Raw genomic sequence first — 16,045 nt, 5'->3', positions numbered from 1 at the left:
TTGTGGCCTACCCTTTCCAAACTGGGCTTGTGTTCCTAGAGTACATACCAGTTTAAAAGGTTCTTAGATGGCTAACTCCTACAAATATGAGTTACACGCTTCTCTATTTTTAAGTATGTGGCTGTCACCACTTTTTGAAAACAGGGGTTATTATTTTAGATCTTTGGCCTTTGAAAGTGATCCTTAGGATATTGCCACAAGAAGAAAACTGGTAAGCTGAAGGGATAGACAGACAGACATATGCAGGGAAGTAACAAAGCAGAAAACTTTCTTTTTCCCATCTTATTCCTTTGCAATGAGTATCTCTACTAAATCTCTCCAGCATGTAAATGCTCCTTTAGGAAGAAAGATGCTAAAATTGAAGGAGAAGAAATCTGATTGTGGGTTGATTCCTTCAGTTCTTCACTCACTGTGAGGCTGAAGGGACAACAGCCAAGATTGTGAGGAGAGCTTTCTTTTCTTCTGCTTGGTTTGGACAGCAGATCAAATGTGCATTGCTGCAGAACTCTGGATCAGGTCAGGGTTTCAGGATGTCTGTTTTCCTTAAAGGTTACGCCTGTGTTGCAATCATGGCATCTCAAGTGAATGTTCTGGGCTGGCTTCAGGCCACTCAGCTCTTGCCCTGTGAACAGTGCGACTTTGGTAGCATGGGGAATGTTCCTGGCCCACAGCCCAGATGTTTGCTCAGCGCCTGGGGAAGCCTTTGTGGCCCATGCCGGGTTCCCTCACTCCACCTCCAAGCACAGCTGAGCCAGGAGGCAGCTGGGATTTCCATCCCTGGGCTCTGTGCACGAGGCAGAGCTCACAACCACCCTGCACCCTCAGGCTGCAGAATTGCACAATTCTTCATGCGCTGAGGTTGCCACTTCCACCTTTCCCCTGGCCTGGTGCTTTGTGAGGCAGCCCTTGTGCCAGTTCACACCCCTGTGCCAGGCCAGGGCACCCCAGAGGGGCTAGGGAAATGCTGGAGCTGCTCCTGTACATCTACATGTCATGAAAGTTATAAAGAATTTAAACTGTAGTTTAAATTAGTTGTCACTCTCCTTCCATTCCCTGTATTCATTTCATACCCACATCTCGGTTTCTATTAGGATTGTTTCTTGCAGAGCAAGGCTTTTAAAACAATACTGGGAAAACTCCCACAAGGATTCAGGTAATATACTTCCCAATCACATGGCAGACAGGTGGAAAACATGAAAGGAAAACAGTCAATAGCTGCTTGCTATCTCACCCCCTCTGAACTGAGAAAATTTCTTAGGGAGCTGTGAATTACTCCCCTATTGTTATTGCTACATTATTATTTTGAAGTGGCTCATGCCTGTGCTATTCGGTTGCCTGCTTTGTTTGCCTTATCAGTTTGCTGGGTGATGTATAATTAAAAAAGCCCTGTTTTACCACATCACTCAGATCTCTTTAGATAATACACCAAGTGTGATAGCAAGAAAAACACAACGTAAACTTCAACCGCTGCAGTTTCCTTGTGCATTTATTGAAACCCTCCCTTCTGGGATCCATGTCTCTCATTCAGAATGGGCCTGTGCTACAAAAGCCAGTATTTGTTTCCTGGTGACATCTGTGAGCATGACAGTGTGTTGACATAAGAAAGCACAGCCTCCAGTGGCAGGGGAGGCTGGACAATCCTCCCCAGCTGCTTAGCATCCACCATTCCTGACAAAATCTCCCAGGAGGTACTCGGAGATACACCTGGAGATGACAACTGCAGATTAGAGCTAGACAATACATTTCTAAGTGCCAGGCAGATATTCCACAACTGTTTGTCACAGAGAACAAACTCAGCACCTCCTTCAGCCTCAGCCAATGCCACCTGCAGCCCTTTCTCCTTTCACCTCTTCTTCAGAGTCTCAATCTGTGTGACACATTTATGCCACCTCTGTTCTCTCTAACACAACTTTTTTTTTCCTAACACTGAATCCTCAGCTCCTGTCCAGGCTCTTCTCATGTCTTGATGGCAGCATCTCTCCTTTAAGAAGCAATTTCACTCTTCTCTGTTTCCTTCTGAATTCCACTGTGTGACTACTTCCCCAGCTCACCACTCAAAATAATCTTTTTTCTTCTGCCTGCATCTCATGTCTCCTCATCACATCAAATAAAAGCAAATTTTATTCACTTTCAGGATCTTCCAGAGCCTATCATTCTCTCATACACTATTTATGCATTCTCCCACCTTCCATAGGACTGTCATGCCACCTTTCATCAAACACCAGATACATTTTCAAACATCTTTTGTTCTTTCTTCTATGCTGTATCTCAAAGATGCGGACATCCAGCAAGTTACCGCACTGACCTTTCAAATCCTTCCCGTCAAACCTCCACCTTCAAACAGAAATGAAACTTGGCTGTCTTGGGAGCTCTGGATGTGCAGAACTGATGCTCCATGAGGAGCTGCTCTGTCTCCCTGTCCTTGCTTTACCCACCTCACTGGGTCCACTGGCGGCCTCCTGTCTTGATCCCATTGAGCTATTTAGAACAGGGGCTGTTTTTTTCAGTCTTCTCCTATGAGTTTCCAAGCTACAACTGGGAAGTGCTGCTTACAGATGAGTCTGCTGTAAACTGCTGACCCTTATGTTCTAGAAGGGGGTAGCTCAGGTCTATACATTACCATTTACTTGTGAAATTGTGACCTAAGACAGGAACACAGCCCCTAATTTTGAAATGTCTATGCAGAAACACTTTTCATAACAAGTAAAAGAAAGCTCAGTGTTTATTGAGGAGATTTTGCTGCTGCTGTTTAACACTGTCTCACCATCTAAACCTTGGTAATAGGCCCAGTAATCCTATGTAAAAATCAGGCAAACCACATTCCTGTAATCCATTGAGGGTGCAAAGAGCTTATACAGCACTGGCTATCACAGCTCAAATGCTGAGTGACAATTTATGAACGAACAACTCACAAATCTGAGGCAACCGGCACACCTGAGCCATCTCCCACATCCTGTCTTGGCAAGGAATAAAGGGAAACCATGGCCCTCACTGCCATGCTCAGCAGTATGATGGGTTAGGCTTCAATTCCTTTCCATACTGTCAACTGAAGCAGAGGTTTGGCCGCAAGTGTCAGTTTGGGCACTTCAGATTAGCTCTAAGTGGCTGAGATAAAAAGAGCCTGTCAGTTTAGTGGCTGAAGGGACTCTGGTATGTGGCACAAAGAGACACCAAGCTCAGCCAAAGCTGAGAGGCACTGTCTGAAAATGGAAAGAAACCTTTGCTTGAGGGCTCCTAACTGTTCTTGTTTGGCTGGGGGGAATTAGAATTAGGCAGGATGGTAGAGAAGTAGGTCTGCAAGCCTTTTGTTTCTCTTCCCTTCTCCAAATACCAGGGGACAGAACACCTTGGAAAAAAAAGGATTAAACAGTCTTTTTCAAACAGCTGCCTTGCAGAAGGAAGGATGCTACTAAGGTGTTTAGGCAATGGTACTGTCACTTCAAAGTCAAATTTAGGGGCAGGGTTAGTAGGGCACCCCAGCATTACAGTTAACAAGGCAAAGACACCTTTTCCCCCAAGGTGTCACACACAGCTTGCACTGGTTTAAGTGAAATCAGTTTTGAAGTCAAGTCAGTTCAGCAGGTATGAAATCCCAAGAGAACGTACTTAACTTAGTGCACAGACATCAATTTAGCTCATCTGAGTTACTGAAGTAGGCTAAATCAATACAAGGCACTTGTAAATGGATTTAAAAGAACATTCATGTGGGGTTTGTTTCAATTTAACAAGTCATGTTGAGGAGCAATTTTATTTAAACTCGAGCAAGGTTTCTTTGTTGGCTATCCTCAAACCCTAGATTACGACTCTAATTACCCACCTACGCAAGTAGAGAGGAAAGCAACCCTTCCATGCATCTCTGAGGGAAAGTCCCCTGAGGAGAGAAACAGGCAGCACTGCCACTTCTTCCTCACAAGCAAAGCAGTAAGGTTGGATAGGCCCACTGACAAAACAGTTTTTTCTGTTTATACTAGAGGGTAAATTAGCAGATTAATATTTACTTCCAGCCACTGCTATCAGCCTGAAGGGGAAATGGAGCAGAATGAGGCCAGCAGAGGTTATAGCTCATTCAACCTGTCAGTATCATCAAATTTGCTCAGCAGAGCTTTGATTACTTTTCCAAACTTCAAGGCTGGTTTGTGGTAAGACATTTTTCTAGAAAGGGAGGAATAGAAGGCTAAAACTAGGGCCATGTTAACATATTAATAAATCTCTCAACTAGCAAAACTATTATCTTTATTTGGAAAGCTGAATGCTTCTGAATATTAAATCAAAACCACTAGCTCTGAACATCTACAAGTCTTGTTCCTGGATGAGGTGGGGGCTGCAGTGAGATTTATGGAGCTGGCGCAGGGCTAACTGCACAACCCATGGGATTAAGCTGTTACGCATTCACAGCCATTAAAATATCCCTCTCAGCTCTTCTTTGACACACAAAGAGGAGGATGCTGCCCTTGCAACCTCACCCTGTGCGTATTTTAGCTCTGTGCCTGCTTTTAAGACATCAAGCCTCACTGATAGACCAGCACTCTCTAAAGCAGGAGAGCCTCTGAGTCCGGCTGTTGTTGAAGTGTTTTGGGACTGTCACCTTCACCTGACCACAGCCCTACAGAGTACACCTGGATCAGCCCTTCAGAGAGCATCTTACTGTGAGCAAACACCAGCCAGAGGCAACCCGTGGAATGGGGGCTTTGACATCCAGCTGAAGAGTGGCATCGGGGGTGGGGGTGGAATTTAAAAATTAGGGAGCATGGTATCACCATTTCAGAACAAAACACAATTAATTGCTGCTCGGTCCTGGTGAGACTGGCACGACATAGCCACGCTATGGATACTCCAGGCTTTGGATGTCTGCCAATGCCAATCAATGTCCAACTCTCCCAAAACACAGCTTGTACCTATTGATTCAACATGAAGGGAAATATTTTATCAGCCCTTGTGGGCTCCTTCCACAGCCTAGGACACATTCAGCTGTGTCCAGCCCAGCTTCCCCACCGACCACATTTGGGACAGCGTGCTTTGCCTTTATCCTCCCTGTATTTGCCTTACCCTTTTCTGCACTATGACTTTTTTGTTATTATTAATGGTTGACTCACCTCTGCATTACTTTTTTTACTAGTGTTTGCAATACTGTGCTCAGGATAATGGATCTTTAACTGGCTGAGGTATGTAAAGAATATTAGGGGGAAGATGACTATTTCATGGAAGGGAAACTCAGTTAACTCCACCAGCGATGAGAAAGCCATCTCCTGGGCTACACATCCACTCTGCTTCCTGAACAGTGCTAGGAAAGAGTAATTTCAGCAGGATTTGGCCTGGGCCCTCAAGCCGGGGAATGAACTCAATCATGACCTAAAACTCACCACTAGTTCAGGTGCACTTATTTGATGTTGCTTTGGCTTAACAAAAAGGAACCAGTGTGCTTTTATAAAAGAAAATTCAGTCTAAAACAGATTCAACTATTATGGTTCAATTAACATAATTTGTTTGATCAAAAATGTAAGTTAATTCTTAGGAGAAAGCATGAAAAACTCTTAAATAAGCCATACCTTTTCATTTTAAAATGAAATGTGGTGCCTGGCACTTTCAGCACTTTCCCCCTTGTTTTTCCAACTATTCCTTTGATGAAGTCAGGAGTGTTCAGGATGATGAAGACTCCTGACTTCATCACCTTTCTCACAGAAGGCTTCCCTGTCAGACATTTTTCACTTTTAAAAAAGTTCCCTAAGAATCTTCCTCTAGCCCTAACTGAAGTCTACACACATGAGGCTGGAGGGTAAGAGCAGCAGTTTAGGCAAGAACATCTTGAACCTCCCCACGTAAATTCATCCTGCCCTTGGGTATGACCCCAGAGTCATTTTGGAAGGGGACTGACCTTCCTTGTGATGGAACCAGCACCCGAAGTTTTCACAACCTGTAGCATCAATCTAAATGCACGTCCAGCTGACCAGTTAAAAAACACCAACAGAAAAAAAAGCCCCAAAGCAATACTACAATCTCCTCTCTGCAGCGTGGCAGACAGGGATGTCTTTGATGCTGCCCTTCCTTCTGTACTGCCCCCCCCCCCCCCCCCACGCCGAGTCAAGAGTACCCGTGGTTTCAAACTCAAAGCACGTGGCTCTGCTATTTCTGACGGGCAGAAGCAGAAGTCAGCTCCCCGAGGAATTCCAACGTGAGCACAGCGTTTGTACGAGGGCTGGATGGACGGATGTGCTTTCAATTCTAAGCCTTAAAGAAACGAGAGTACATCTATGAAAGTTTCACCAAGGAGAAAAAAAAAAAAAAATAGAAAAGAAGAAAAAAAAAGGCAAGGCAAAGGGGTTTCAGAGAAGACAGCCCCGTGAGCGATTTCCAAACATCAAAGAAAAAGGCCTCCAGCGTGTTCTCCTCATCTGATACCTTTGTTCCCCCACTCCACGCCCGCAGACACGTTTCTATCGATGCACAAAAGGCTCCTGCAGCCCCCAGACAGCTCCATGTCCATACACATTACCTGCCTCCAGCTCTGACTCCCTCACGCTGGCCCTTCACACCAACCACAGCTCATCTGCCGTGGTTGAAGCCACATGGGACTGACTAGGGAGTCTGGAGTCCCAGAGAACTCCAGCAGGTCTGTATCCAACAGCCTGGCTGCTCCTTCACCCTCCGTGCAGGTACAGTCCAGGTGAGTGCTGCTGTTCCACCGCTCCTCGTGGGGCACCTGCTTGGCTGTTCCCCACTCCCCCACCTCTGTTCACTCTGATTTCCCTTCTGCAGGGCTGCATGTCTATTTTCCTCTTTCTATTCTCTTTCTATTTTCTCTTTCTATTTGCCCTCGAGGTTACCTTTTCCTGCCCATCTCTGGTTTGCCTTGGCGTCTTTGAAGAGGGGCAGGGCAGACGCCTCCTGTATTTCCCCTGTTTACAGAGCACGCTCACACCCAGCTGCCTGGAGCTGCTGCCCTTGGATGCATCCCGGGCAGCAGCTCCACTCCCCTGGGGCAGGGAGTGGGGAGCACATGAGTCAGGTCACAAAGGGTCGATTGCAATTGTCAGTCAATTGACAATTGTTATTGTCAGTTCCCTTTACTTTCCCCAGTCACAGAAAGAAGCAAACCCCTTGCTCCCCCACCAGGGACATTGTGCAAATTCGGAAGCTACCAAGAGTTTTCCTCACCCTGGACGCTACAGGCAGGATTTGTCAGTGCAGCACTGCAGAGGGGTTCAGTCGGTTGGAACTTCTTTCACAGACTAACACCCAACACATCCTCATGACAGCAGTGGTTCCCTTTCACATCCCAATGGACAAAGCTTGTGTGATCAAACTCAGTTTCAGATAATCTCTTAATGACCTGCTGCTCACTGCTAGCCCTGCACTGCCGCACATCTCGAGGCCGCTGCAGACCAACCCAAGCTGCAAATACCCACTGGGGGCTTTGGTGACACTGGTCCCTGTGCTAGGCAGGCTGAGACTTTGTGACACTGCAGGAAACAGGCTCGTGTGCAGCCAAGGAACAAGCAGGCTGCGCTGGAGCTTTGCCTCTGTCAGCCTATGTGACACTCACCCCTGTGCTGTGTTTGGGGGCTGCTCTGTCTCCCCTGCCTGCAGGGGCTTTCCTGGAGCTAAATGCAGCAAAGGAAAGCTTTTGGTTCATGGCCTCTCCAGTCCCTCCATACAGGGTTTCTACGGAATTTCTCACTGCAGTGAATGATATGATAATGAACAGGCATGAAAATATCCTAGAGACACCAACTACTTCCAATATGTAAACCTAGGGATCTGAGCCAACCTTCTTTGAACTCGGTGGGATTTCTTGCAATGAATGGTGACCTAAACCCAAACTCATTATTTCTATAGGCTGGCAAGAAAAGCTAGAAAAAGGAGCTCACTCTTGGACTTGGGTTTAAATCCAGGTCTGTGAGCATATGCTGTTTTCCCGACCTGTGTACAAGGTCACTGAAATGCTTCTGCTGAGCTTTAAGTTAAGGCACTGAATTGACACCTGATCCCTAGAGTTTCATGCCATTTTGAGCTAGAAGTCGGCAGCTCCACAGGGCTGGAGGCTGGTCCCTCTGCCCCACCAGTGGCTCACAGCTCATGTCCCCACTGTGGACAGTGACAACTGGACTATCCTGCTCAGCAACTTGCCTTTGGCCAAGGAGTGCTGATAGATTGCATTCCCCATGTAACAGAAGACTTTAATTACTTTACAAAAGCACAGAATTCCTTGTCAGCTGTAGCCTGTCAGAAGGAAATGAGAAAATCAATGAATTCAGAAGACTGCAGAGAGAAAGGGGGAAAAAAATAAAAAATTTTAAAAAGCCAAACCAAACAACAAACACTGAAAGTAATGCTTCTTTCATTCATCTGAAGAAGATATACTACTGGAGCAGCAAGGATTTAAATTTCTAAACACCTAGTCAAGACTTAGCCTAGGCTGGGGAGAACAATCCAGTTGTTCCTTTCTTTCCCAAGCTGGTGGGAAGCTGGGGTATCTATTTGTTCAGCAGCGCTGTCACTATAAACTGTACGAGCCTTCCCGACTGTAATGCTTACTGCACTTTACTTAAGTTATAGTGCAGCTCAGCACAGATCTCTCTGCCAAAGTTGGGTATTTTGAAATGCCTCCCATTCCTGACCCGTGTGATTGAATTGGAGGGATTACTCTGTTCAGATGTTTAACTCCCTGCAAAGCATGCAGACAGAGAAATCCCCATGCTGCTGAAGCTCTCGAGTCACGGAAGCCGGGCAAAACTACTCCATTACCACAAGGCTTCAGTATTACTGGATTTATCTTGATTGCCCACATTTCCAGAAAACTAAAGGGTGTTTCACACCTCAGAACATGGAGAATTTCTTGCTTCATAATTGAAAAATGCACAGATAGAGAGAACTACTGCAGGGAGGTGAAAGAGAGAAATTGCCAAGGAAAAATAGAATGAGTGGTGTTATTATTTTACATGGCATTATCAGGTAACAATGGAAACATACCTGGATGCATTTTTTAATGACATTTAAACTAATGTTTGACAGTGTTAAAGTTGAATCCCACATCACACCAGATCCCCTCTGAATAGCATTTTCAATTACACCCTCAAAATTGGTCTAATTAAAGCAGGCAAGCATTATTGGCTCTGTTGTAGAAGTGGTATGAGTCACAAAATAAAGCAGCAGATGTGGAGATTACTGCAGGGCTAGGAAGGATTTCCTCCATCTACTCTAGACCCAAGTCTTTACCTGCAGACCCTTCTTTACCCAGCAGCCACATAATTAAGACTCTGAAAGCCCAGGAAAACATGCTTCTGTTTGCAGAGACCATAGTTAAGACAGGAAGGATCTGCTGGGTTATTCAGCCCAAGCACGGGGCCCAAGTGGTGTGGTCAACACTATTCCCAAAGCCAGCGAGGCTGGATGCTGGCTCAGGGATCCCTGGCCAGAGCTCCTGGTGCAGACAGGCCCTGAGTCAGCTGTCATTAGCTGGTATTAATCCTGGCAGAGCACCTTGTACACAACATCCTTAAAAGGGCTTAAGTGGATGTTAGGCAGTAGTTAACTTATAAATTAAAGTATGAATTAAATTATCCACTGAAGGAAGTAAATGGCAATTTAAATTTCAGTTCATTACGAAGTCAAAGCAAGTAAGCCAATTTACACCAGATAAGTTTTTGGCCTGGTTTCTCCTCCCCTTGATTTTAAGCCCTGTTTTGTTGCAGGAGAGGCTGTGTGACATGAAGTTATCCTGCTGCCTGACACTACAGGCTCACATCAGTAATTCTGTGTATTGCTTTCAGTAAGCTGGTTTACACCATTTGCAATAGATGTGATTCCTAGTTCATGTGAAAGTATTGGGGGCAGGCGAATACCAGCACACATGGGGGATCCTGTGAATTTCCAGTTAGAAACATTTACTAGTATATCATTATTTGGATGAGCTTTTTGCTTAAATTCCTGCCATAGTCATTCCAAACAAGGTTGCGCATTTCTAACACTACAGACAGATTTGAAAACAGTGAAGTGCTCTGAAATAAAGAAAACTGAGCATAATTTGTTGATCAATGAGTTACAAAGAATCACAGACATTACTTATACTATTTAGCATGAAAAAAGCATATGCAAACCCTTCAGAGACACTGTGCGAAATCCTTGCCATGCTGAAATTTAAAAACCAATGTCCCACCCTTGTTACTGGACAAAATACACTCATAAATATAAATCTCACAAGGCTCAAAATCAGTATTTATTTCTGGCTGTATAAAACACAGTTTTTTGCCTTGCTAAGACCTGTGAGCAATTTTCTGCCAGCTGGAGGCTCCTCAGCCTGCAGGTCCCTTATCTGGGATTCCTGAGGGCGGCATCTGCAGCTGAGGAGAGCCTGGAAGCATTCCCAGGCATTGATGCCAAGTGGCAGGGAGCAGCCCGAGCCCGTGCTCCCACTGCCACCAGGGATGGGTCTCCGGGCTCTCCCGGCTGTCAAATCACACCTGTGATGTCTGAAGAGAGCAGCAGCTGGAACGGGATGATTTTTTTTCCCGGGAAAGAGTCTAACAGGGGGAGAGAAGACAGACATGCTCTAGCAGGCACGCTTGCATTTCTGACCCTGGGGGCAGCCACAAGCCTCCTTCCTTCTCTCCACAGGGACAGGGTGAGCAAGGGGAACTCAGGGGCGGTCCTTTGCACGTCCCCCAGGCCCGTGGCACCACACAGAGAATCCTCCACAACCGTACTTCCCTCGGGAAAGGAGGTGTTCCTCCCTTTTCTCCTACCCACTGGAGATCTAGGTTTCTCCTAGCCACAAAGCTGTGCTGGGATAGCCATGCCTCTGTGGGCAGGGCAGCTCCAAGGATACAGGAGAGGAGCCCGCCTGGGCAGTCCCAGAGCCGCTGCGGCTTCTCCTACAGAGAACTCCTGCGGCAGCCCGGCACGCAACGGGACCGCAGGGATTTTTAAAGCAATTCCTCACGCCTCCGTGTATCCTAGCAACCCTCTCCGAGGTTACAGATGCGATGCCTCGCCCACCTGTTGCACAGCCAGCCTGAGGCAAGTTACACATCGCTTCCTTCCCAGCTCATCCCGCGAATCCGCCGCGGCGATTAAGGAATGTGGGAATGTGCCACAGATAGCCGGCGAGTGTCACACACAGGCACCCCTGGGCGCCAGGAACTCGGCACTGGCTCCTGCATGTGCTCCAAGGAACGGTCTCGCTGGCACAGCCTTTGTGATCAAGGCAGGAAAAACGGGGTGGCCCTGCCGCAAAAATGCCTGATGTGCCATCGCTCGGGTCCTGCGCAGACATCCAAGCACGATTTCCAAAAGAATTTTAGGTCCAAAAAATGCGCAGTGAACAAAACTTGACTCCTCCTGTGCCCTTCCCTCCAACCTGAGCTGCAGTAGAATTACAGTAAATGAGCTTGTTAAGGAAAAAAAGACAAAAAACTGCTTGAAAAGCAACCTTTTTAAGGAGTGATGCCACTCCAAAGTATTCTTTAGCATTTTCGATTTTCTGTGGGAGAAAAAAAAATACTGAAAACATTATAAAAATAACCATTGAACATGAAAATTTTGCTCTGCAGAAAAATAAAAAACAAATTTAATGAAGAATTTAAAAATATAAAATCAATTACAAGAATCTGTTGAAGGGGGAATTTACAATTTTACAAAATTTACTTTCTACACCTGTGCAAATGGTCCTTTCTTTATGATTGTCCTGCTCATCAAATTAGGTTTTCTTTGTTTGGCTATCACTGATCAAATCCTTTAAGCTGCAATATCCATTTCTCGCTTGAACCTCAGTTATCTTAATTGATCATTCACCTGCATTCCTGAAAAACAAACAAAGAAAACTCCTAAATATTTTGCTGTGGGTTTGTTTCTTTTTTGTGTTACTGAACTTATCAATGCTAAGTCCACTTCATTCTAATATATTCAATAATTCAAGGGATGCATGGAAGCTGCTATCCCCAAGGCCAGCAGGGAAGATGAGGTTGTCACTGCTCAAAGACACATAATTTTCTGTAGATCTTTCTTATTCATAGTCACAGAGGAAAATATGGGATACTTCCTAAATGGTTCTGGCACTTGTGAGTTATCCCTCTTTCCCCACCCAGGCAGACAAATGCTGTAGTGAGATGAAGCATTTAGGTTCCCTCTCTGTTTGGAGTGCTCCAAATGTGAGCACTGATGGTGCCCTTTCACTGGCTAGGCTGAGGCTGACTGCCTGGTGATCCACAGTGGCTCCTGGGCAATGACTGGAAGAAGCTGGCACACCTTCTCCCTCAGCACCACTTACTCTGCTCATCTCAGGCTGAATAATACACCCAGGATGTCAAACCCTCCTTTTCACTGTGAGGTTACTTGGCAGCTGGATCTGCACACTGAGATGAGTCCAGCTGAGATGGCAGCAGCCACTTCATTAGCTCAGTGTCAGCTCGGTTTTGACACGTTTGTGGAACCATTGACTAAGTTTTTATAACAAGCGAGAACAGGATTTTTATAGCTAAGATTTTTTGCAACTGTCACATGAATTTTAGGACATAGTCTTGGGCTGAGCTATACAAAAAAAACTCCCTTGTGGTTTGACAGACATCATGAGTGAGAATTGGATCATGTTTTCTGTGTGAGATAAAACTAACTGCCTTCACAGCTGTCATTTTTTTATAGTGCAAGGGAGGAAATTCAAGCATTTAAAGTTACATTTAAATATGAAAACTTGATAGACATATCTGGCAATAAAAACACAGCTGTTAACAACACAGAAAATACTGCAGTGGTACAGCACAGGAGGTTGAAACTCTGTGTGTGAGGAGAATCTGCAGGTGAGAGCAGCTTCCTCATTTATTTAACACAGGGAGTAGGGCTTGTGTTTGTAGATTGTGCGGTACTAGGCAGAAATACCCTCAGGAGCCTATCATCCAGCACTGCACAAATAAGAACAGAATTTCCCAAACCTCCATGAACAAGGCATAAGCCCTGGAATGACAATTCTTCACATGCAAGTCAGAAGCCATGTTATATTTTACTCAGGTGGAAGAGATGCATGATTCAAAGCCAGTCTCTTGAAATCTGCAGTGGACTTGAAGAATGCAAGCTCATGGGGGCTGCTTATTCTTCAGTTTCACAGCCCACCGGTGGTTTCTGGGGTAAACCTTTTAAAGAATAGGTTCAGATACAGCTGATCCATCACAGCCTCGCAACATCACCAACTCCCACATCCACCAGTTATTTTTATGCAGCTACTAGTGCTAAGGATGTGTCAGGAAAATTAATGAAGTATGAATATGCTCTGGGAAAAGCAAGCGCAACAAGAGTCAGGTTGTGGGTTAAAATAGCCCAATGCATCTTAACCAGTGCACAGAATGGTCAAAGAACAGCTGCTGGAGAGACTCATGAGGCCCTGGCATGTTATCTAGAAAACACTAAGAGTATTTTCAAGCACACACTGGCTCACATTCAGCACCCAGAAGCTATTTTAAGTGCTCCACGGAGACAAGCTAGTGTTATTAGGGCACTTTTCTTCCAGAACACAACAATTCATTTCGAGTCAAATAATCCCATCAGAGGCCCTTGTAAACACCTAAATCAGAAGAAGTGGCTGTGATGATCTCATATTGGGAGAGATTCACGGGCTGAGCTAAGACAGGTTTTTTTAAGACACTTAAAAAGAAAATGAAACTACTTGCTGGGCAGTCTTGGTGCTGTGTCTGTCACGTCACAGCAGCTCCCAGAAGGCATCTCTGGAGTCTGAGGAACTGCCAATTAGCACAGGGAAGCTGGTTGAAGAAGAAAATTTGAGCAGAAGCCTACGAGATAAGTTTTTTTACCCTACTGAGCAGCAAAGCCATGGCCAAATGAGCCCTCAGAGTACAACTCTCACCTCCTGGCAGAACCACCTCAGACCCAAGAAGAAAGATTTCCATCATTTTTGGGCCTTGGCCTCACCTCACCTCTCTGTCTCAGTTTCACCCAGCCTAGTGTCTTTAGAGGGCATTCTGAGACTCAAAGACCAGAAAACATATACAAAGAAAGAGATAATGCTGTTATCACCCGATGCTGTGGCTCTGTATGATGTGAAGGCATAGACAGTCACAGCTCCCTGCATCAGAAAGGTGGGAAGAAATATGGGAACAAAAGAGGAGGAAATTGGATTATGGCAGTGACAGAGTGAAGAGTAGTAGATGACAGGGATTTAGAGACCTTTGGGAAGCACTCTGATACTGGCATGATGGTCTCAGTAAAGAAAATTGTCAAAAATATGACCAGAGAAAAGAGCTTAATCAGAGTCATCCAAAACTGGTTTATTTTGTAAAATATTTCAGGCCTTCTTTTCCCTCCTGTTTTTGAAAGCCTTGCTTTTCAGCCTGGTGAGGCTGAACAGGGAACTGTAAGCTACTCTAAATGCTGAGAGACAAAAAAAGCAGAGAGGGAACGGTGCCTAAATATAGTTCAGAAGGTTCCCACCTCTCCATACTGAGGTTTAACATCTACAGCCAGCTCAGGTCAGTGATTTTCAGTCAGCTTTCAGCCACTAGCAGATACAAGGCCACATCAAAATTACCAACATTTAGGGTAGAAATTATCATAGTTGATGAGGAACCAGGTATAAATAAAATACTTCCAGTGAACTCCCTAAAAAGAGCCACTGCCTGCTATTTATTAAGTTACAGTCCATTGATATTTAGCAAGTTTTAATCTCCCAAACCACTGACTGGATCCTCAGATGGAGGAAATGAATTGTTGATCTATACCACAGCATGATCCAGCCCTGAATTTACAGGTAAACATAAGGCTGTGGACTTTGCTTACATTTTTGGCTCAAATAAAAAAGCACCTTTCTCACTATATGTAATGAACTATTTTTGCTTAGAAAAGGGATTTCTAAAATTAAATAAACCAAAGATACAGAGGCACAGGGATGCTAAAGCTAAGGTAACTTGGCAGAAAATACCCAGCACCTGAAGAAACACACATGAAATAATCAAGGATCACAAGGAAACCAACATGCTCACGATATCAACACACAGAAGAAAGTTCACATATCCTTTCAACAACTATTTTTGTTTCAAATACGCTCTTGCCATGACTCTCATGGGCAGTCCTTGATCATTATGGAGAAGCACTTTTGTGAACCAAAACCATAATGATGTACCAACAAACACCTCAGAGAACACACAACTGCCAGGCTCTTGTAGTACCCCAGTCTCCTGCACAATGCAAGTGTCTGAGGGCAGTGGGGAAATACTCAACAAGCTCATTTGTTTTCTTGCAACTAATCCACCACATTTCCAAGTTTCACTTACCCGTCAGGTTCCTCAGCCCAAGTTCCCTGAGTCCAAAGTTCCCATCCTTCCTGTAGTTAAGGAAAATGGCCAGAGCATATCGCTCCTCGTAGAGCTTGGTCCCACGAACGATGCGCAGGTTCTCCAGGGGCAGGTATTCAAACTGGTTCAAAGCCACCAACACATAGCCCGTGACTTCTCGGATAGACTGGAAGGCAGAAATTAAACAAACACATCAGATATGGTCCATTTTTAATGGTCCTGAGTCTTCCAGACAGTGGATGCTGTAGGACAAGATGCCGCTACCCAAGACAAAAAAACCAAACCACGTTTGGAAAACAAATTCTGTTTCAACTTAATGATTTCAAGCCCATTCCTGTTTTAATTTTAGTGAGTTTACTAGAAATAGTTGTTTAAAAGGTAAAAAACAAAGAGGTAGCCATTTTTATCAGTTTATTGAAACTCAAACAGAAAATTCACTGTAAGGTGCTAAGGATTCACAAAGGGATGACTTTGCACAACTCAAAGCAGAGAGCAGGTCAAGGGCCTCTGCAGTACATGAACAGAATCCACTGTGGCAATGCCACAGTTCAGATGAGACTGTCTGTCTGCAAGTAACTGTGTGTTGTACAGCGTATTTCAGGGTGGGACTGAAGGGACACAACATGGAAAACACCTCTGGAAGAGCTCACCATCAAACAGGAACAGATGGGAGATGGGGGGCCAGTTTGGAAGAGGAAATAAAGACAACACATGTATGTATTAACACTCATTTTGTGTACTTTCAAATGGAACTG

At 44.9% G+C, this 16,045-nt stretch overlaps 1 protein-coding gene across 4 annotated transcripts in view; it reads right to left on the bottom strand.

The window, feature by feature from the left end:
* Window positions 1–16,045, bottom strand: part of ERBB4 (erb-b2 receptor tyrosine kinase 4) — a 577,667-nt gene that overhangs the window by 259,543 nt on the left and 302,079 nt on the right. For all 4 annotated transcript variants that reach the window (XM_048309078.1, XM_048309080.1, XM_048309077.1 and 1 more), the window contains exon 3: window positions 15,270–15,456. In XM_048309078.1, coding sequence (XP_048165035.1) covers window positions 15,270–15,456 — 187 coding nt within the window. The remainder of the gene's footprint in view (window positions 1–15,269; window positions 15,457–16,045) is intronic.

Source organism: Corvus hawaiiensis, chromosome 7, assembly GCF_020740725.1.
Source record: "Corvus hawaiiensis isolate bCorHaw1 chromosome 7, bCorHaw1.pri.cur, whole genome shotgun sequence".
NCBI classification, from domain to species: Eukaryota; Metazoa; Chordata; class Aves; order Passeriformes; family Corvidae; genus Corvus; species Corvus hawaiiensis.
This window is presented reverse-complemented; position numbering and strand designations above follow the sequence as displayed.